Source organism: Gadus chalcogrammus, chromosome 13 (assembly GCF_026213295.1).
Source record: "Gadus chalcogrammus isolate NIFS_2021 chromosome 13, NIFS_Gcha_1.0, whole genome shotgun sequence".
Classification (NCBI taxonomy): Eukaryota; Metazoa; Chordata; class Actinopteri; order Gadiformes; family Gadidae; genus Gadus; species Gadus chalcogrammus.
The window spans coordinates 11,645,767-11,669,522 of NC_079424.1; the positions used below are offsets into that span (position 1 = coordinate 11,645,767).

A 23,756-nucleotide genomic window follows, 5' to 3' on the forward strand; every position below is an offset into this window, starting at 1 on the left:
AGGGTGAAGAAGGATTTAGGGAACAGACTCAATGACTGCCACCTTCTGGTGGGAGTGGGTGATGACACGTCTGTCTTTTTGTAAAACCTGAAAGTTTGACGAAATCATGGTCTATAGTCCATTTCCCTTAAAAGGCGAGAGATATCAGCATGACTGTGAGAATTTCTAACGCAAGTTACTGGTTGACTTGTTTTTGGGTTTGTTAAAGAATATAGCCAGGCTTTTCTTTGACAGCAGTTCAGTTCCAGCACACTCAATCACCTCCCATAAAGGAAAATGGACAGCATATTTAGGGAACTGGTAGGTTAAGCTATACAAATGATGATATAATGTTTATTAGAATTTCCTAATTCCAGCATGATTATTATAATCAACAAGTAGTAGATCAATTTTCAATTTAATATAATGTAAAAATACTTACATTTTGCTGATAACGATGTGAGTGGAAATGTGTAGTTTATATATTTATTGACATTTATAATTGTTCCAGTAGGAAGACAACGAACAATCAGTGATTCAGCGAAATTAGTATATAATTAGTACACTGATACACTGATCACAGAAGTAAGAAGCTATACCCTTGGTGTTTTTTCCCAACCTTAGACCCGTGGGAAAGCGCTGATGTTCATTTTCATTTTGGGCATCGGGGGAAGCTTTCAAACTGGCTTCCATAATACTGGAATGAGTTCTCCCTCGCCGGTAAGAAAGATATATTTCTCATAGATTTAACCCTACTGTGTGTGTGTGTGTGTGTGTGTGTGTGTGTGTGTGTGTGTGTGTGTGTGTGTGTGTGTGTGTGTGTGTGTGTGTGTGTGTGTGTGTGTGTGTGTGTGTGTGTGTGTGTGTGTGTGTGTGTGAATGAGAGATAGTGGAATCCTCTGCCTGGCTTTGTACATCTTGAGTTTAACCTTCCGCCTGGCTTATAGTGCATCCAGAGTTTTACCTTCTGCCTGGCTTTATAGTACATCCAGAGTTAAACCCTCTGCCTGTCTTTATAGTTCATCGAGAGTTAAACCCTCTGCCTGGCTTTAAATTACATCCAGAGTTAAACCCTCTGCCTGTCTTTACAGTACATCAAGAATTTTATCAACAGCAGTTGGTATGAGAGATATGAGGAGTACCCACCTTCAGCAACAGTCAACCTCATCTTCGGCGTCATTATCTCTACATATGCTGTGGGTGGGTTGTTTGGCGCGGCCGGCGTCAAGTTCGCCACTGGAAAGTTTGGAAGGTAAAAATGACATATTGCATTATCAATAATCCAGATGAGCTAAAAAAAAGTTTGATTCACCGCTGTACCATTCCCTACAGGAAAAAGATTCTGATTGGGACCTGCCTCTTCTCAGTCGTTGGAGGAGTAATCATGCTGACTAGTAAAAATGCAAACTCCTTTGAAATGATCGTGGCTGCACGGTTGATGAATGGTTTTGGAGCAGGTAAGGCAAATGAATGGATTCAGTTGGAAGTCGTTGTGTAAAATGCAATCAGCCCGCTGCTAGGTCAGTGAGAGGCAATGCAATGTGGGCTGGGGATGATTAATAATCAGTCATCTATGCATGTGCTTACTTTGAAGGCCTGGGTGGAAGCGTTCAGCAGATTTACCTGATGGAGTCCTCCCCCAAACAGCTTAGAAGCACATTGATGCTCAGCAATGTATTTTTCCTCTCTCTGGGAAAACTCTCCGGACAAGTCCTCGGACTAAGGCATTGATATAAAAAAATCTTTGAAAATCATTAAATAATGTTTTTGTATTATTACATTATTATATATTATTATAATGGTCATGGAACAAATGACATTCGTTAGACCAGGTTGTGCTGTTCTCACAATGCCTTCTATCTATCTATCTATCTCTCTCTCTCTCTCTCTGTCTCTCTGTCTCTCTGTCTCTCTCTCTCTCTCTCTCTCTCTGTCTCTCTCTGTCTCTCTGTCTCTCTTTCTCTCTGTCTCTCTCTGTCTCTCTGTCTCTCTGTCTCTCTGTCTCTCTGTCTCTCTGTCTCTCTCCCTCCCCCTCTTTCCCCTTTCGCTGATGCGGTGCTGTAGTGTGCTGTTGGGTCGTGAACACCTGTGGAACATCCTGCTCTTTGCTCCCGCGTGTCTCGTCGTCGTCCAGCTGCTCGCCCTGCCTTTCTTCCCCGAGGCGCCCCGATACCTGCTGATGGATGGAGGGGACATCGTCGCCTGCCGGAAAGGTCGGCCATATTAAGCGCTATATAAATTTCATTTATTATTATTATTATTATTATTATTATTATTATTATTATAACTTTACATATATGGAACATCCAAATAAATAGGACTTTGCCAATCATACACATATCCAAAATCAAAGAAAAAGGCCAACATAACTAGCCAATGCACCACCATGACACCTGCTGGTATATATTTGTTATTCAATATTGAGTAATACTCATTTAGCAGGCAATTTGACCCAAAGCAACTTACATTGAATTGAGATACACTTAATTAATATCTGCTCCTTAATTAAAAGCCTGTGGTCTGATTGGAATCAAACACAGTATATGTTGGCTGGGAATGGAACATCTGAGCTTCTTCACCCTGACTCTTAACTGTGTGTGGTCTCTGTTAATTGCAGAATGCATTGTACCTTACAGTGAACTGTCTTTATACCAAGCACTGCAGAGACTATGGGGCCCTGGCGAGTACCAAGTGGAGATAGACGAGATGTTGGCGGAAAGAGCGGCCTCTAAAGGGGTCCAAGTTAAAAGCCTGCTGGAGTTTCTTCAAGACAGTGGCATCAGAAGTCAAATCATCACCATTGCGATCATCTCAGCCTGCATCCAGTTGTCAGGGATGTCTGCAGTGAGAAGAGAACCCCTTACCTATCTGTCCTATAGGGTCCTTCATTGGACCAGATATGCACTTCAAACAATCTGCAACTGAGCTACTTATTCAATGGAAAAATAAAGAGCATTCTATCATCAAAGTAAGTGTGTAAATGGCCAAAGACACTGTTCCAAGCATTGTATCTTCTCACTCCCACCCAGATCAGTACCTTCTCATTTGACATTTTAAATAAGGCAGCAGTCCCGGTTGACCAAATCCGTTACATCACGCTGGGTTTTGGAGTATCAGAAGTTCTTGCCACCATCACCTCTGTAAGATATATTCTGAAACTGTAATCGTCAATCTTTGCATGTTTAAGAGATTTTCAAGAGATGTTCAAGAGAAAGGGTCAGTGGCTATACAATGTGCACTAGTTTTCCTTCTTTCTTTCTTCCTTCTTTTTCTTTCTTTCTTCTTTCTCTTTCTCTTTCTCTCTCTTTCCCTCTTTCTCAGACCCTGATTATAGAGCGCAGCGGACGCAAGCCCCTCCTGCTGGGAGGTTTCAGTATCATGTTCACTATGCTGCTGTTGATAACCATCATGCTCAACCTTAAGGTGAGACTCGAGTTCACCTCCCCCCAGCTGAGACACAGAATGAGACCATAGCCTTGCAGCACATATTCTTATATTTTTATTTTATTTTATAAGGTTAGGGTTGTTCCTTAATTATTATTTTGTACACTATGTACACTGCCCTGCTATTGCTGGGGTTCTACACTCAGGGACTTTCAGTTGTAAATAGAAAAGAGGCAAATACAAATACAATAGTTTGGGTTGAATGTTTTATGTTGAATGTCTGCGTTGCATGTGAAAATAATATAGATTTGAGGATGTCATATATGGTAGCACTCTTTCAGAATCCTGCCCCATGGGTTGCATACTGCACCGCTGCTTTGTTCATGATCTTCATCATGTGTGTCAGTGGAGGACCTAGTATGTAATAACACAAACACAAAATAAAAAAATAAAAAATTGAAGCATAGTTTATAGAGGATGTGAAAGCTTTTCTGGGGTTATTCAGGTGGAGTGTACATGGCCCTCATCAACGACAGCTTTGAACAGTCGCATCATCCTGCTGCCATGACCCTCAGTGGCTTACAGCGTTGGGGCCAGTTCGCTGTCCTAGGCCTTGTCTTCCCCTCCATCAATGTATGTACACGCCCACAAACACAAACTAACTTCATAGCTCACATAGATGATCTTGTTCACTAGTAAATCATTTGTTGGGTGCTATGGCCACCGAGACATTATTCTTTGTCCAACAATGAACAACAAACAATCCAAGAGACCCACCGTTGAGGTAAGGTAAAGGAATCACAACTTGTGATTTCTAAGTTAGTTTAAACTGCATCATGAAGGTTGGCTGTCAATGTTTATTCTTGTGTGATCCACAATATTTAGAGATATATAAAATATTCTCTCTAATATTTAGAGAGAATATATATATATATATAATATATAATGTGTATTGAACAAATAACATACACATCATTTTAGTGAAACACTTGTGGTTCCTCTTCTCAAGTTCTTCCCTCGTCTTCCCCCGTGTGTCACAGGAAGGCCTGGGCTCTTACTGCTTCTTGCTGTTTGCCTGCTTCTGCCTGCTGGGGGCGCTGTACAGCTTCTTCCTGGTGCCCGAGACCAAGGGCAAGTCCCCAAAGGAGGTCTCCCAGCAGTTCAAAAGACTCGCTGTGGGTGGGAAGTTCTTTGGACGGAATCAATTCATGGAGACCAGGTTGTGAACTGGGCCGATTGTTTGGAAGCAATTTTATGAAATTTTGATTGTGCATTTGTATTTACTAGACTGTTGATCGGATATAAGAATTTGACAGTCCACTTTTGTTTAATTAAAAGAAAAGCAAAATGTGTATGTTGCTTTTGTTATCTTCACTGTACTCCAATCTCCTCAAATTGAAATGCTGCTAATGCTGTTAACTATAAGGCGTCTACAATGGACTAATGTGGTAGGCCTATAACAACAATGGATTAATTAGGTAGGCTTATAACCAATTACAATGGATCAATTATGTAGGCATATAACAAGAGTACAATGGTGTAAGTATATAAGAAGTCTACATTGGATGACTGCAGGGCTGTACCAAGAGGAGCTGAGCAGTGCCCAGCGGAACTGCTCCTCTATTCAGCTCCTATAGAACAGGATGATGATTAACCAAGGGTGTTTAGGAACATTTGACCTCACACATTCTCTCTCTCTCACCCATATTTTTGATTTCCTTCTTTGTTATCATAGGTAGGCCTACTAGTTAAGAGTTGCAGGGGATGAGTCTATTCTTTAGTTTTTAGTGGCAAGTGTGTTTGACTCTCAGCAGGATAGGTTAAAATGTCTAATAAGTTAAAATGTCTTATTAGTCTGTTAATCATTTAGCTGTATATATATATATAACACACATGCACTATACAATAAGTTGAACATTACAGTAAACAAAGCTTTAACTTACTTGCGTGTGGCTAGTGTATTTGACTCCCAGCCCCACTTTATTTATATAGTATCGTTAAAAACAATGTTTAAAATTGCTTTGATATGCACAATAAGTGCAAATCACTTTAAGATCCTCAGAATATAGATATGTAACAAGAGGAGCAGGGAATACTCACAGGCTAACGGGGACAGAGGTGAGGGAGAGCAGCAATCAACAAATACAACAATTATATTTGGCATAATGATGAGGTAGTAGTAAATAATAAATAAATCAAAGGATCTACTAAAACAATCCTCGTCCTGGGAATGTGGGTCCTATTCTGGGTCCGTTCCCCTTAACCAAACCCTAAAACCTGAACCCTACCCTAAAACCAACCACTGAAACCTAACCCTAACCCTTATAGAGACTCTCAAAAACCATCCCTCATGCGTAACCCTAACCCAAAAACACACCATACCTACAGTAAACCCTATTACAAACCATATTTGTAAAACGAACACTCTTTCTTTTCTTTCTAACTAGTTCCTGGAGATAAGTTTTGCGTTAGTTTTTAGAGGCTTGTGTGAGTTTTCCCCCCTGGCGCCACAAGATGGCGCCAGGGTTCCTTGAGCCCTAACCTAACCCTAGACCAGAAACTAAAACTAAACCCTGAAACCAATAGGAAGCCCAAGAGGAAAAGCTTAACCTCAAAGCCTTATCTTTATTAACCCTTAAGTGACGCCTAAAACCAAAACCCTCAGCCCTATTCCTGAAGACCGCCTAGTACCTACACAACCCACATGTGTCTAACACCCTATATTCTGCATTGTGATATCAATAAAAAAAAGTACTCATATTTATGGTGTGGACTGTGGAGATGATTCTGCCCAAATCATTAAAATCGAAATGACTTTGCTGCCTTAAATTGTGAGTAAAATATGACAAATGGCTTGTGCATACGGACCTGGCCACTTTATTGTCTTATTGTGCGTTTCTATGAATAATCGACTTTGTGTGAGTGGAATGAGCCCGAGATGCCAGGGGGAATTATCTAGTTAGGTGGACACCAGTAGTATCATCGAAGGCCATTGCTAACTAGAAATGCTTGTATGGACAGAACCAGAATAGGCCTACAGAAAAGTACACAAATCAGACCCCAATACACCAATAAGATTTGAGCGATCTGATTAGCAATTATAATTTTTTTGAGCGATCTGATTGGCTATTTTCTTTTACATTTTTTCGAGCGATCAATTTGGCTTAAAAAATTGAAGAAAATCGAGCGATGTGATAATTATTTTTTGCGATCTTATCTCTGATGGCAAAAAGAACACTGTTTTTGGAGCGATTTGATTGGTTAAAAATTTTTAGCAACCTGGACAAAAAAATTGTTGTAGGGAATGATTGATGATATACCATTCGTAATTCAGATTTCTGGTTTTCTTTTCTGTTTCAGAATTTTCCCCATTTCGAATTCCCCTTACTGTGTTAAAGGCTTTCTGTCACAAAATACATATCGAGGAATTAAGCATTTAAACGTATAGCAAGTACGTGTGTGTATGTAATGACTTAATTTTATAATAACTGTCCAGAATGACCGTCTGATAAGATGTCCTGATTCGGTGATGTTAACATTACTGGCCATCTCTACTTCACACTGCTAGCCTTTATTAGGGCCATCCATCTTGCTAAGGAAACCATGGTGGAGAAGGTGAGCCAGCCACAGCACGCTTTGTCCGCCACTGATTATGTGTGTGTAATTGTGTGTGTGTGTGTGTGTGTGTGTGCGTGCGTGCGTGCGTGCGTGCGTGCGTGCGTGCGTGCGTGCGTGCGTGCGTGCGTGTGTGTGTGTGTGTGTGTGTGTGTACATAAGAAAGAAATGATAAAGTAACACAAAAGTGAGACAAGAGTTGTGATGGTGGGTTGGCAGGCAGGAGGTGACATGTATGTATGTATGTATGTGTGTGTGTGTGTGTGTGTGTGTGTGTGTGTGTGTGTGTGTGTGTGTGTGTGTGTGTGTGTGTGTGTGTGTGTGTGTGTGTGTGTGTGTGTGTGTGTGTGTGTGTGTGTGTGAACGGGTGGAAGGACGCGAGAGGAAGATAGTGCACGTGCTGTGGTGAAGTACTACAGGTGGTACACAGATGGGGACCCACTCCAGGGCTCTGGAGCCCATTAATGACTCACTGGGGGGAGGGGGGGAGTAGACATCACAGCGTGGCATCGAGGTACCCAGCATGCCACTCTATCAATTATGGGATGGTTCCCACCCCAGCCGGTTGATCTGCGGATTAGCCCAAAACCTTGGCCAAGTTTTTGCACACCACTCGTCTCATTAAATCAATGCTGGAAATGAATCAATTGTGGCATTGTGGTTCCGCTGGAGTGTAACAGAGAAGGCTCTTTATTAGACTATTTTTAATGGATGTGGTGGAACGTTGTGTATGTAATTGTGTGTTTTCTGTGTGTGTGTGTGTGTGTGTGTGTGTGTGTGTGTGTGTGTGTGTGTGTGTGTGTGTGTGTGTGTGTGAGTGTGTAATGCCTCCGCCCCTCAGCACATAATAGCTAGTAATCCCTGTCGCTTTTCCTCATAACATGGCTGCTACTTAAAGCCCCTTAAACATGGGTTAAGACATGGGTTGGAAAGCAAGATTAGGTGGAGGGGTGGAGGAGGAGTTTACCGGGGCGATGACAGGTCGCACTCAGGCTCAGTCAGATGGTGAAAGGCCAGTGAAAAGGGTTTTAGAGCAAAGATGGAGAACGTTATTTAAAATCCCTTTTTGTAAGGTATAGAGCTACATGACATGTTACATATCACCTGTTTAACGTAAAGGATCAGGGAAAAAATTATGCCAACATAGTTTATGAAAGTTATGATTGACTAGATGAACAGTTGACAGGAGGGTGTGGGGAGTGAAGGGGGAGAGAAAAGGGAGAAAAGGAAAAGGGCGGAGCAGATGGGTCTGGGTCGGGGGGGCCGTCTGTGTGAGTAACTGTCAAATGGTATTATCAGATGCACTTGAGGAGCAGAGAGAGCTTAAGGACACCCACAGTATCTCAGGGAGGGAAGGAGAAACGACTTAGCAGCTCCTGCCAGCCCCACAGCCAGTGAGCGGCTCAGCTCAGAGGGGGAAGGCCCGGGCCGGCTCCTCTGCTCTGACTGCAGCTTTACAAATGGGGAGATAGATTATCATGCGGGCCGCTGCGGACAAATGACACCAAGAGGAGGTCGTCTACGGCGAAAAACAAGCCCAAAAAATATACATGCCCAGTGGAGAGCATTTTGAACATAACCAAGAACCCGGTTCACCTGGAAGCATAGACTCCTGATTCACAAGGCCCCCTCAGCAGTCCCCGTCAGCCGCGGTGACGCTTCGACGTGTTGGCAGGATAATCATGTGCTGTTTTATTGTTGTGCTTACATTGTTGAACTTGTGCATTGTTTGGATGGATAACGAAACTCACATGAGGAGGAGGAGGAGGAGGGAGAGAAGGGAGAGAGATGCAGACCTACGGTTCAACCCGTCCGGTCATGCGTCTTCCATTAACAAGCCTGGTGTATACGATTACGTGTAGAGTGTATGCGTATGTCTGACATGTTGATATGCGTGTGTGTGTGTAGGGCGAGTAAACAATAAAGCTCCCTGAATTGTTTTTGTAGTTTATTAACAGTGCAGTTTTCTCGCCGATTCTATCCCTGGTCTGCAGTACATCATTCTATCTATGCTAATTGAATCAGGCTATTTTAGTTTGCTTTGAGCACAGTTGTAATTTGCAGCTGTTCTGCTTTTGAGGGGCCAGTAATTATGGCTTTTAAGAGTATTCCAAGATAGCTCCAAAAGCCTCAACCCTTGACAGCCATGCATGCGATGCAGGCAGTCCATAGTCCAGTTGATTAATCCATCACATTTAGCGCTAATACTTCAGTAATACTTTACGTCTCATGTAGGGAGCAACAATGCATGTACAATCCAAGTATGCATGACTAACAGGCATACCAAGTACAACGAATGAATAACAAATCTTCAAACTAAACTATTGTTCTCCTGCAAAGCCGTCTAAAACATTTGGAAACAGAGCGAGTTGTCGGTTACTTTTTTGTTACTGTAACGCGCAGTTGTTTATTAAAGATAGAAAGACGTCCCCACACACAACCTTTAAAGTCAGTCATTTCAGAATTATTTGACGATAATATGTAAGAACTACTAACAACAGATAAAAACATTGTCGTTGTCCTCACTCAACCAGTTGGTGCAATATATAATAAAGGCCATGCAAGTACAGCACGGTCATGCCAAAAATGTGTAATTCTTTTAACCTATTTCAGCTATTGAGTTTATTGTCTGGGTCATACACTTAAAGACATTTCTTTAGCTGTAAAACATAGAATTAAATGTTATCTAATAAAATCCTTCCTCAGGCATAGCTGTACACATTTAGGCTTTGGTTCCATTTTAGATATTTCTAATATTCTAAATAGAAATTTGCACAAATCAGCATACAAATACATCAAGTAAAAATTGTTATAGTTTTGGATAGTTTCATGTGTAAAATACTGAAGTCTTCCAATACAGACGGATGGAAAGTTGGATATCCTTGCACAGTCCTTATCTACAGATTTAAAGATATGGCCAAGTAAAACATAGATATGCTTCATTAAGTTTGAATTTCACTCTCCAAACATACAAATACAGAGGCCCAGACGGCTGAATAATGCACTTCAATCTGTTGACATCTTGTTTTGGAATAACACGATTTGCATGAATCCGGAATGTCAATAATTGCTTCAATTCCTCGCAGTCGTCAGGGAGGGGAAGCAGCAAAACCTTGGACACTCTTGGCAGACTATTGGTCCTTTTGTGCGTCAAAAGGATCCTTGTCTGTCAGACCCGTGGCTCTGATTAACTTGGGAGTAGGAAACATGGCCGGCAGCACGACTGGCCCTTCAATGGAGAAGGGTCCAGCTGCAGGCTTGGGCGTTTCCGTCATGACACAAGAACGCCCATTAGGCGTTCCTGGTAGCTTTTCATCGACCAATCACGAGGTGTTTCGAAAGGCATACTGGGTTTTGCAAGGCATACTGCGAAGCACAGTCGCAAAGCATACTATGCTTTCCTTCCTTAATGGCAATTTTACCTCTCTCGTTAGATTTAGCATTCATGGAGCCCCCACTTAGCTAACGTTAGTTCTATGCTACCTGTACTTGAAACTGCTTTTTTAGAAAATCGAACTAGAGAATGTTCCGGAAGTTGACAGCCGTGCGAAAAAGAAGGGGTTTCGGTGTTGACTGTGAAAGTTAGGCCGGTTTATAGCACAGTTTCCGTTGTCGGTTATTACCGGTCATTGACCGGAAAAAAATGAGGAGGACCGACAATTCTAAATGTCCCTGGTCAGAATGACCAGTGGCGACTGGTCATTAGGGGCAAGTCGCTACTCTCACAAGAAAAAAAGAAAAGAAAATGAAAATGAAAAAATATATACATATAAAATATATATATATATTGTTTTTCATGTTTTCTTTCATGACGACCAATAAAGTACGACAGTGTTACCCCTTATATTTTATTTGACAAAGACAACAGTGTGACCCCTTATTTTTTTTTCATGACGACCAATAAAAAACAACAGTGTTACCCCTTATGTTTTTTTCATGACGACCGATAAAAAACGACAGTGTTACCCCTTATGTTTTTTTCATGACGACCGATATAAAACAACAGTGTTACCCCTTGTGTTTCTTTTCATGACGACCAATAAAAAACAACAGTGTTACCCCTTATGTTTTTTTTCATGACGACCGATAAAAAACAACAGTGTTACCCCTTATGTTTTTTTCATGACGACCGATAAAATACGACAGTGTTACCCCTTATGTTCTTTTTCATGACGACAGATAAAAAACGACAGTGTTACCCTTTACGTTTCATTTGATAAAAACGACAGTGTTACCCCTTATGTTTTTTTCATGACGACCGATAAAATACGACAGTGTTACCCCTTATGTTCTTTTTCATGACGACCGATAAAAAACAACAGTGTTACCCCTTATGTTTTTTTTCATGACGACCAAAGAAAAACAACAGTGTTACCCCCTTTGTTTTATTTGATGAATAACGACAGTGTTACCCCTTATGTTTATTTGATGACGGCCGATAAAAAACGACAGAGTTACCCCTCATGTTTTTTCCATGTTGACCAATAAAAACAACAGGGTTACCCCTTGTGTTTTTTTCCCATGATGACTGATGAAAAACAATAGACACACGCATTACGTTTCAAATTAAAGATATTATGTTTTCCACAGAAATTGAGCCGCGGTCGCCAGTGGGTTAGGCAGAGTACACTCCACTGCACCACTGAGGCGATGAAAATTCACAATGATCAATCATCAATAAAGAGGATATACATGACATTAAAATGTATGTGTGTTTTTCTATTATTTCCCTTATGTTTTTTTTCATGACGACCAATAAAATACGACAGTGTTACCCCTTATGTTTTTGTTCATGACGACCGATAAAAAACTACAGTGTTACCCCTTATGTTTTTTTCATGACGACCGATAAAATACGACAGTGTTACCCCTTATGTTCTTTTTCATGACGACAGATAAAAAACGACAGTGTTACCCTTTACGTTTCATTTGATAAAAACGACAGTGTTACCCCTTATGTTTTTTTCATGACGACCGATAAAATACTACAGTGTTACCCCTTATGTTCTTTTTCATGACGACCGATAAAAAACAACAGTGTTACCCCTTATGTTTTTTTTCATGACGACCGATAAAAAACGACAGTGTTACCCCTTATGTTTTTTTCATGACGACCGATAAAAAACCACAGTGTTACCCCTTGTGTTTTTTTTCATGACGACCAATAAAAAACAACAGCGTTACCCCTAATGTTTTTTTTCATGACGACCGATAAAAAACGACAGTGTTACCCCTTATGTTTTTTTTCATGACGACCAATAAAAAACAACAGTGTTACCCATTATGGTTTTTTTCATGACGACCAAAGAAAAACGACAGTGTCACCCCTCATGTTTTATTTGATAAAAACTACAGTGTTACCCCCTATGTTTTATTTGATAAAAACGACAGTGTTACCCCTTATGGATTTTTCATGACGACAGATAAAAAACGACAGTGTTACCCCTTATGTTTTTTTTCATGACGACCAATAAAAAACAACAGTGTTACCCCTTATGGATTTTTCATGACGACAGATAAAAAACGACAGTGTTACCCTTTACGTTTCATTTGATAAAAACGACAGTGTTACCCCTTATGTTTTTTTCCCATGATGACTGATGAAAAACAACAGTGTTACCCCTTATATTTTATTTGACAAGGACAATTATTTATTTTTTTCATATATGTATTTTTTTCATGATGACCAATAAAAAATGAAAGTGGTACCCCAGTCAACGTATTTGCAGGGATCCGAACCTCAGCTGTTTCGAGTATTAACCTCCGAACTTATCAACGCACCATCAAGAACCGAACAAACTCAACACAATGGTTATACTTGACTTTATAATTCGCATGAAATAGAGATAAGAGACTTCCAACAGAGGACATCAACCTGACTTGAACCCCGGTCTCCAGGGGGTTAGCTCACAGCTCTCTCCACTTCCCACGGAGATTAATATTTTAAATATGTCTGTGGTTATATATGACAGTGCAATAGACATGATAGCATTACGTTTCAAATTAACGATATTATGTTTTCCACAGAAATTGAGCCGCGGTCGCCAGTGGGTTAGGCAGAGTACACTCCACTGCACCACTGAGGCGATGAAATTTCACAATGATCAATCATCAATAAAGAGTATATACATGACATTAAATGTATGTGTGTTTTTCTATTATTTCCCTTATGTTTTTTTTCATGACGACCAATAAAATACGACAGTGTTACCCCCTATGTTTTTTTCATGACGACCGATAAAAAACGACAGTGTTATCCCTTATGTTTTTTTTCATGACGACCAATAAAAAACAACAGTGTTACCCCTTATGTTTTTTTTCATGACGACCGATAAAAAACGACAGTGTTACCCCTTGTGTTTTTTTTCATGACGACCAATAAAAAACAACAGCGTTACCCCTTATGTTTTTTTTCATGACGACCGATAAAAAAAACGACAGTGTTACCCCTTATGTTTTTTTTCATGAAGACCAATAAAAAACAACAGTGTTACCCCTTATGGTTTTTTTCATGACGACCAATCAAAAACAACAGTGTTAACCTTATGGTTTTTTTCATGACGACCAAAGAAAAATGACAGTGTCACCCCTCATGTTTCATTTGACAAAGACAACAGTGTTACCACTTATGTTTTTCTTCATGTTGACCAATAAAAAACAACAGTGTTACCCCTTGTGTTTTTTTTCATGACGACCAATCAAAAACAACAGTGTTACCCTTATGGTTTTTTTCATGACGACCAAAGAAAAATGACAGTGTCACCCCTCATGTTTCATTTGATTAAAATTACAGTGTTAACCCTTGTGTTTTTTTTCATGACGACCAAAGAAAAACAACAGTTTTACCCCCTATATTTTATTTGATCAATATCGACAGGTTTACCCCTTATGTTTATTTCATGACGGCCGATAAAAAACGACAGTTACCCCTTATGTTTTTTTTCATGAAGACCGATAAAAAACGACAGTGTTACCCCTTATGTTTTTTTCATGACGACCGATAAAAACAACAGTGTTACCCCTTATGTTTTTTTTCATGACGACCAATAAAAAGACAACAGCGTTACCCCGTATGTTTTTTTTCATGACGACCGATAAAAATCGACAGCTGTAACCCTGTTGACGTTTTTGCAGGGATCCGAACCTGAGCTGTTTGGAGTATTAACCTCCGAACTTATCAATGCACCATCAAGACACCGATTACAGTCAACACAATGGTTATACTTGACTTTATAATTTGCATGAAATGGAGATAAGAGTCTTCCAACAGAGGACATCAACCGGACTTGATCCCCGGTCACCAGGGGGATAGCTCACAGCTCTCTCCACTTCCCACTGAGATTTATATTTTAAATATGTCTGTGGTTATATATGGTTATATTTAGTGCAATAGACATGATAGCATTACGTTTCAAATTAAAGATATTGTGTTTTCCACAGAAATTAATAATAATAATAATAATAAATGAAATTTATTATTAATTTTTTTCATGAAGACGGTTGCCAGTGGGTTAGGCAGAGTACACTCCACTGCACCACTGAGGCGATGAAAATTCACAATGATCAATCATCAATAAAGAGGATATACATGACATTAAAATGTCAGTGTGTTTTTCTATTATTTCCCTTATGTTTTTTTTCATGACGACCGATAAAAAACGACAGTGTTACCCCTTATGTTTTTTTTCATGACGGCCGATAAAAAACGACAGTGACAACAGTATTACCACTTATGTTTTTTTTTCATGACGACCAATAAAAAACAACAGTGTTACCCCTTATGTTTTTTTTCATGACGACCAATAAAAAACAACAGTCTTACCCCCAATGTTTTTTTTCATGACGACCAATTAAAAACCTCAGTGTTACCCCTTAAGTTTTTTTTCATGACGACCAATAAAAAACGGCTTATATTTTATTTGACAAAGACAACAGTGTTACCCCTTATGCTGTTTTTCATGAAGACCAATAAAAAACAACAGTGTTACTCCTTGTGGTTTTTTTCATGACGACCAAAGAAAAACAACAGTGTTACCCCCTTTGTTTTATTTGATGAATAACGACAGTGTTACCCCTTATGTTTATTTGATGACGGCTGATAAAAAACGACAGAGTTACCCCTCATGTTTTTTCCATGTTGACCAATAAAAACAACAGTGTTACCCCTTGTGTTTTTTTCCCATGATGACTGATGAAAAACAATAGACACACGCATTACGTTTCAAATTAAAGATATTATATTTTCCACAGAAATTGAGCTGCGGTCGCCAGTGGGTTAGGCAGAGTACACTCCACTGCACCACTGAGGCGATGAACATTCACAATGATCAATCATCAATAAAGAGGATATACATGACATTAAAATGTATGTGTGTTTTTCTATTATTTCCCTTATGTTTTTTTTCATGACGACCAATAAAATACGATAGTGTTACCCCTTATGTTTTTTTCCCATGACCACCGATAAAAAACAACAGTGTTACCCCTTATGTTTTTTTCATGACGACCGATAAAATACAACAGTGTTACCCCTTATGTTCTTTTTCATGACGACCGATAAAAAACGACAGTGTTACCCCTTATGTTTTTTTTCATGACGACCGATAAAAAAAACGACAGTGTTACCCCTTATGTTTTTTTTCATGACGACCGATAAAAAACGACAGTGTTACCCCTTATGTTTTTTTCATGACGACCGATAAAAAACCACAGTGTTACCCCTTGTGTCTTTTTTTCATGACGACCAATAAAAAACAACAGCGTTACCCCTAATGGTTTTTTTCATGACGACCGATAAAAAACGACAGTGTTACCCCTTATGTTTTTTTTCATGACGACCAATAAAAAACAACAGTGTTACCCCTTATGGTTTTTTTCATGACGACCAAAGAAAAACGACAGTGTCACCCCTCATGTTTTATTTGATAAAAACTACAGTGTTACCCCCTATGTTTTATTTGATAAAAACGACAGTGTTACCCCTTATGGATTTTTCATGACGACAGATAAAAAACAACAGTGTTACCCCTTATGGTTTTTTTCATGACGACCAAAGAAAAACGACAGTGTCACCCCTCATGTTTTATTTGATAAAAACTACAGTGTTACCCCCTATGTTTTATTTGATAAAAACGACAGTGTTACCCCTTATGTTTTTTTCCCATGATGACTGATGAAAAACAACAGTGTTACCCCTTATATTTTATTTGACAAGGACAATTATTATTTTTTTTCATATATGTATTTTTTTTATGATGACCAATAAAAAACGAAAGTGGTACCCCTGTTAACGTTTTTGCAGGGATCCGAACCTTAGCTGTTTCGAGTATTAACCTCCGAACTTATCAATGCACCATCAAGACACCGAACAAACACAACACAATGGTTATACTTGACTTTATAATTCGCATGAAATAGAGATAAGAGACTTCCAACAGAGGACATCAACCTGACTTGATCCCCGGTCTCCAGGGGGTTAGCTCACAGCTCTCTCCACTTCCCACGGAGATTAATATTTTAAATATGTCTGTGGTTATATATGACAGTGCAATAGACATGATAGCATTACGTTTCAAATTAAAGATATTATGTTTTCCACAGAAATTGAGCCACGGTCGCCAGTGGGTTAGGCAGAGTACACTCCACTGCACCACTGAGGCGATGAAATTTCACAATGATCAATCATCAATAAAGAGGATATACATGACATTAAATGTATGTGTGTTTTTCTATTATTTCCCTTATGTTTTTTTTCATGACGACCAATAAAATATGACAGTGTTACCCCCTATGTTTTTTTCATGACGACCGATAAAAAACGACAGTGTTATCCCTTATTGTTTTTTTCATGACGACCAATAAAAAACAACAGTGTTACCCCTTATGTTTTTTTTCATGACGACCGATAAAAAACGACAGTGTTACCCCTTATGTTTTTTTCATGACGACCGATAAAAAACCACAGTGTTACCCCTTGTGTTTTTTTTCATGACGACCAATAAAAAACAACAGCGTTACCCCTTATGTTTTTTTTCATGACGACCGATAAAAAACGACAGTGTTACCCCTTATGTTTTTTTTCATGACGACCAATAAAAAACAACAGTGTTACCCCTTATGTTTTTTTCCCATGACCACCGATAAAAAACAACAGTGTTAGCCCTTATTTTTTTTTCATGACGACCGATAAAATACGACAGTGTTACCCCTTATGTTCTTTTTCATGACGATCGATAAAAAACGACAGTGTTACCCCTTATGTTTTTTTTCATGACGACCGATAAAAAACGACAGTGTTACCCCTTATGTTTTTTTTCATGACGACCGATAAAAAACGACAGTGTTACCCCTTATGTTTTTTTCATGACGACCGATAAAAAACCACAGTGTTACCCCTTGTGTTTTTTTTCATGAGGACCAATAAAAAACAACAGCGTTACCCCTAATGTTTTTTTTCATGACGACCGATAAAAAACGACAATGTTACCCCTTATGTTTTTTTTCATGACGACCAATAAAAAACAACAGTGTTACCCCTTATGGTTTTTTTCATGACGACCAAAGAAAAACGACAGTGTCACCCCTCATGTTTTATTTGATAAAAACTACAGTGTTACCCCCTATGTTTTATTTGATAAAAACGACAGTGTTACCCCTTATGGATTTTTCATGACGACAGATAAAAAACGACAGTGCTACCCTTTACGTTTCATTTGATAAAAACGACAGTGTTACCCCTTATGTTTTTTTCCCATGATGACTGATGAAAAACAACAGTGTTACCCCTTATATTTTATTTGACAAGGACAATTATTATTCTTTTTCATGTATGTATTTTTTTCATGATGACCAATAAAAAACTAAAGTGGTACCCCTGTTAACGTTTTTGCAGGGATCCGAACCTCAGCTGTTTCGAGTATTAACCTCCGAACTTTTTTCTCCGAACGAAAAAACAACAGTGTTACCCCTTATGTTTTTTCCCATGATGACTGATGAAAAACAACAGTGTTACCCCTTATGGTTTTTTTCATGACGACCAAAGAAAAACGACAGTGTCACCCCTCATGTTTCATTTGATAAAAACGACAATGTTACGGCCCTATGTTTTTTTCGATACATTTCGAAAAAGTCCATTCCTGATGGACTTTTCATGACGACAGATAAAAAACGACAGTGTTACCCTTTACGTTTCATTTGATAAAAACGACAGTGTTACCCCTTATGTTTTTTTTCCCATGATGACTGTTGAAAAACAACAGTGTTACCCCTTATATTTTATTTGACAAGGACAATTTTTTTTTTTTTCATATATGTTTTTTTTTCATGACGACCAATAAAAAACGAAAGTGGTACCCCTGTCGACGTTTTTGCAGGGATCCGAATCTGAGCTGTTTAGAGTATTAACCTCCAAACTTATCAATGCACCATCAAGACAGCAAATAAAGTCAACACAATGGTTAGAGAAAAAAAACAGTGTTACCCCCTATGTTTTATTTGATCAATATCGACAGGTTTACCCCTGTCGATATACCCCAAGGGTAGCAGTCCTGTAACTTGTCAACCCCAGCGTCTTCGGTTGCTAAGCGACGTCAACGTCTTATAGCAGACTATTTCACTGCTGATCAACACTACGAATGCTGGTAACGAATAAATTGTAAAAAGACACACCATGTGAAGTTATTTGCCAAATAAGATTTGAAAAGCTTTGGAAGTTTATTTACAACACTATTTACATGGTTTCGGAGTAGTACACTTTGAAATTTTAGTACAGTACAGCGAGAAAGGCGACGAAGAATAAGAAGGGGGCGTTCCAGTCTGCGTAAACGGGAACTCCCACCACACGAGAACTCCCATTTGTGTCTGCAGTGGGATGATATTGCTTCAATGTGGATTCAAACCTTTACTTTGAATCGGGCTGGACTAGAAAGCATATGGCTGCAATATGTGACACTTTCCATACCAGTTTGAATGGAACTATTGGAGAAGGCAAGCCACACACATTCAACAGTAAATATAGACTCGGAGCTGTGGTAAAAGTTCCAGAAAAAAAGTAAAATACAAAATAGTGAGGATGCCTTGGATGAATACTCTCCACATCAGGGAGAACAGGGACTGTGTTGGTCTGTATGTGTGATAACATGCGTTTGTATGTTTAAAGGTTTGTTTTAAAGCCATGATTGCAGCTATACAAACAAATCCAGCTGATGTGTATGACTAAATGTCTGCAGCCCTGGTGTGAAGCATCGAGGGGATTGGTGCAGTAAATGTGGTTGAAACACCAAAGCCACGGGGGACCCACTGACATAATATCTCCCACGTGTTTCCCAGCTGTTGTTTTCCCATAACAGGGCCACCTAAATGAGCTCTCATGTCTGGCAGCGATCAGAGCATCCCAGAGGAAACACCCAGAGGGAACGCCTAAGGATCCCCTGGCCAGGGAGTTGAAGCTAAGTGAAGATAGTGGGTTCACTAGTGAGCTAATCGTGCCCACAGCTAGCAGCCATGCATCCATCTGCAATCAAGAGACTTGAGGCTCACATACCTGCTGGGGTACAAGTGTCTTTGTTCTGTCTGTTTTCTTTGTATGCGTGTGTGTGTGTGTGTGTGTGTGTGTGTGTGTGTGTGCGTGTGTGTGTGCATGCTTGTTCTGTGCTTTGTTTCTGTGGCTGTGTGTGGATTATGTGTGTGTGTGTGGGGGGGGGGGGGGGGGGGGGGAAATAAATCGTCTCAACACGTCGACGTCAGAGTCAATCCTGTTTACAGTAGGGTAAATTTGCTAAACCTTTAACACAAAAAGACAACCCGACATATCTTCCCTTAACTGAGCTAATCAGAAGGTAGGGATGGTTACTGCGGTCAGTGTCTGATGAAGAGGTAAAAGGGGTTCAAGGTGGGATAGTTGCCTCTCAACCAGAGGAGGGTGACTTTGAACCCTGTTACCTTGTAGGCCGCCATTCATGTCTTCTTTTAAAGGCACCCAGTGCAACTTTATGTAAACATTCAATGAAAAATAAACATTCAATTTCTAGTCTTTTTTACACGTAGTAAGTTTCAATAACTCCATACCATTACATATCGACATTCAAGGAGCAAAGATGAGACGTCGTTGTGTGGTGAGAACTGATAGAAAATCGTAAACAACAACAATCGCCGGTGGGGAGAAGCCATTTTTCCATTGACTGGAAGCCTGCTTTATTTATTGTAGGTTACAAAAAATAAAGAAAATGGTGGCATTGTTGTTGTTATCGATTTTGTATCAGTTCTCACCACACAACCGACGTCTCATCTTTGCTGCGTAAATGTCGGTATGTAATGGTATGGAGTTATTGAAACTTACTACGTGTAAAAAAGACTAGAAATTGAATGTTTATTTTTAAGCCTCGAAAGTTGCACTGGGTGCCTTTAACAGATGGAGTCGGGAATTACAGACTTCCAAGCTACCATAACTCTCTTAGTCACCTTCACGCACGCACACGCACGCACGCAACATGTTGTTGACGGGGGAAAAAAACACTGCTGTCATTCACTGCTCTGTCTGAAATACTCCTTTATTCCAAATGCAGGACCAGGTGAACCAACGATAACATGCATGCTTTGTTTTTAATCAATCTCTATCTCTACATTATAGATTAACAATACGTAAATGTTTTTTTCTATCCATACAAAATATAAAAATATGTGTCAGCTCATTTACAACCATATTTACATTGAAGTCCTTAACTTATGGTCAATTTATTAATTCATTTAGCTATGTACATAGTATCAACTGAATACAATAACACGATATATCATATCTAAAATCACATAACACCAAAAAGCTGCACTTTACTAGACTGTACCTTACTCACTGCCGGCTGCATGGATTAGTGTTATGATAATAATTGCACATCAGCTTTGATAAAAACAGACTTGAATTGATTATATTGTTGCTCACGGTTAGACCTGACGCCAGAGAACCGTGGTAAGATTTGAAAATTAATACACATGCAGATATTGGTATTTTTGCAGACCCTAACCCTTTTCCAGGGGTCACCCGAACATAGTTTACCACGTTACCGTCAACCACATGTTACCCGACAACACTGAAGGGGACTTTTCTGAAAAGTGTCCAAGAGTACATAAGCTAGAAGGTAGGCCCCCCCCCCCCCCCGTCGCCCCCCAGCCCCCCTTCCCACCCCTAAACCAGAGTCCGGGGTGTTAGGAGATGATGCAGTTCTTGCTCTTCCTGCGTTTGCGGTTGTGCATCTGCCCGCTCGTCGCCCGACTGTTGGGTCCCGGGACCCCCCCGCTGCTGCCGTTGAACTTGTGGACGAACTCCTGGTTGCTGAGGTAGCGCATCTGGACCGGCCTGGGGATAGGCTCCCCCAGGAAGTAGCCCTCGTCCTCCGACTCTGACGAGGAGGAGCAGGTGGAGCACCAGTCGTCGTCCTCGTACTGGTCCCAGGAGTACTGGTTCAGCCCCCCCACGCGGCGGAACGCCCCCCCGGGGTTCTGCAGCGTCAGGTCCGAGGTGGTCCGGGGACACTGCCTGAAGGGCTGCGGCTGGTACCTCCGGTCAGCCCCCCCTCCCCCGAAGGCGTCCTGGGCGCCCCTCGGCGGGGGGAACCGGTCGTAGTCCTCGCGGCCACGCAGCGGCGGCCTCTCCCGGCGCTCGGCCGCCAAGTGCAGGGCGTTCTCCGAGCGGGAGCGCCGGGACCTGCGGGAGTGGTGGTGGTGGTGGTGGTGCCGGCGGCGCTGGGGGGTGTTGTCGTCTGCCGGCGCCTCGATCCGAACGCCGGCTCCGCGGCTGTTCCCGCCGCCGCCGCCGCCGCCGCCGCCGCCGCCGCCCCGGCGCTCGCTGATGGGCGGCAGGCGGGCTGCGTTGGCGCTGCTCACCAGGCTGACCCGGTCCTCCTCCTGGTAGGTGAAGCCCGGGGGGACGCGGCTCCCGCCCCCCAGGCCGGGGGGCTCGCTGTACTGCCTCTGGTACTTGGAGGCTGCGGGAGGGTCGATCTCCATGTAGGCCTGGCCCGCCGCCCTGAGGCTGTGGATGGACTCGGAGCTGCGGAACTGCGCCGAGGAGTTGAAGGTGCCCATGTTGCTCTTCTCCGATATGTTCATCCCAGAGTCTTTGCTCAGGTCGGGCATGGAGAACCGAGAGAGGTGCTCCTGTCGCTTCCCGCCTCCATCTGCAGAGTGACCTGAAGGTCAAAGAGAGTAGAAGTTTGTTTAGAGTTCATATTGATTCATAACCGTCTTAGTCAAGGCGACTCAGTATTGCAAGCAACAACGCTACCAACCTGTAGTGTGGGAGAGGGCCAGGGACTCGATGGATCCTCTCGGGGTTTGCTCCAGGGGTGTGAGTTGCTCGTTGAAGTTAAGTGCGTTGATGGGGTTCCTGCTTCTCCCCAGCTGGGCGTGGGTCTGCGGCGCCCCCTCCCGGTCCCTCTGGAACCCGTGCAGGCTGACCGACCGCTTGTCGTTGGAGAAGTGGTACTGTGAATTGTGGGACATCTCAATGCAGCTCTGTTGGGTCCTCAGTTTGGGGGGACAATAGTCTTCTGGAGCGGGTGGCTGGCCCCAGCTTTGGTTCAGTGAGTGGCCCTTTAAGGCGGAGATGGGTGGCCTCTTACCCTCCCCGCTCTCCTGCTTGATCCTGTGGTCCTGCAGTTGCATGTTCTGTCCACCGGAGGCGGGGTTATATGAAGTCCTGATGTTACATTTGCTGACGAGCTGAAGAGGCGTGGGGTTTGACATGGAATCCACCTGATGCTCGTAGATACAGTCCTCCGCCCTCCCCGGGTCCTGGCTCTGCCAGGCAGGGGGGTCGCGGTTCAAGCTTGGGGTTTGGCTAGAGAGGCTCAGGAGGTCCATTTGTAAGGACAATGGGTCTACCTCCCCAGAACACCTCTCGGCCTGACGTCCTCCTCCTCCACCTCCTCCTCCTCCTCCCCCTGCCCTTCCACTACTCTTTCCCGCCTTGGCACTGTGTCTGGACTCTCTGGTGGAGCGGGCGCTCTGGAAGGCGGAGTCGGAGGAGTCCGACCCGTTTGGCTCCCCCCCCAGGCTGCAGGCCCGCGAGCAGAAGATCTGGCCCTGCTTGGGCAGGAAGGGGCGTCCCAGCAGGGAGTCCTTACAGCGGGCGCAGCAGAAGCAGCCCTCGGTGGCGTGCCAGTGTTGCCCGTCGTACGTCATCTGCCCTTGGTCGATGCCTGCGGAGAACGGGCGGAAACGGAAAAGACAGAACCTTAGAGGAGGAGTCCTAATTGGCCATTAGATACGGAAAGCAAACTGTGGTAAATAAAACAGGCTTTTAGTGAAAGGATAACACAGTGGGCTAATGGAAGTTGTATGTTGCCTGAGAAGAGGGTGCCAGATCTTATTACACTGTTCTAAGTTTAGGGTTAAACTCATTATTGAGGTCACCTAGAACTGTACAAACACATCTTAACTGTGGGACCGAAGGGGAAGCCAGATATTTGCTAATAGTCACCATCTGGTTTGAGTTTGTTCCTTCATGGTTTTAATTTATAATTACTTTTTTCTACAAGCAAATACTTTAGTATATCCTGTCGGCTAATAATTACAGAGCAAATTTGTGGGGAGGGAAGAGCCAAATTAGGGCATCCTGTACACACAGACACATACAGTCATGTGCACGCAGTACACACACCATCTATTGGTAATAGGAGGTGGCATGGGGCCCAGAGGTGCTAATATGATGTCGTTTACAGTGTTGTTCTCCCTTCTCATAGCATGCTGGGGGGGCTGTGATAAGCAAAATCATCTTGAGCATTACA

General features: G+C 41.8%; 2 protein-coding genes across 5 annotated transcripts in view; one reads left to right on the plus strand and one right to left on the minus strand.

Moving 5' to 3' along the window:
* The first annotated feature begins 157 nt into the window (after positions 1 to 157).
* On the plus strand, positions 158 to 4,731 carry slc2a9l1 (solute carrier family 2 member 9, like 1). Its single transcript, XM_056605885.1, has 12 exons — positions 158 to 300; positions 604 to 699; positions 1,071 to 1,231; positions 1,312 to 1,436; positions 1,574 to 1,703; positions 2,044 to 2,192; positions 2,636 to 2,823; positions 3,009 to 3,119; positions 3,301 to 3,402; positions 3,705 to 3,780; positions 3,869 to 3,996; positions 4,404 to 4,731. Exons 1-12 carry the CDS (start codon positions 277 to 279, stop codon positions 4,587 to 4,589), a joined length of 1,476 nt encoding a protein of 491 aa, XP_056461860.1. The 5' UTR covers positions 158 to 276; the 3' UTR covers positions 4,590 to 4,731.
* Positions 4,732 to 21,165: 16,434 nt separating this feature from the next.
* Positions 21,166 to 23,756, minus strand: part of prickle2b (prickle homolog 2b) — a 70,657-nt gene continuing 68,066 nt past the window's right edge. For all 4 annotated transcript variants that reach the window (XM_056605953.1, XM_056605952.1, XM_056605955.1 and 1 more), the window contains 2 exons: positions 22,257 to 23,168; positions 21,166 to 22,157 (listed from right to left, as the gene is read on the minus strand). In XM_056605953.1, coding sequence (XP_056461928.1) covers positions 21,175 to 22,157; positions 22,257 to 23,168 — 1,895 coding nt within the window. In that variant the 3' untranslated portion in view covers positions 21,166 to 21,174. The remainder of the gene's footprint in view (positions 22,158 to 22,256; positions 23,169 to 23,756) is intronic.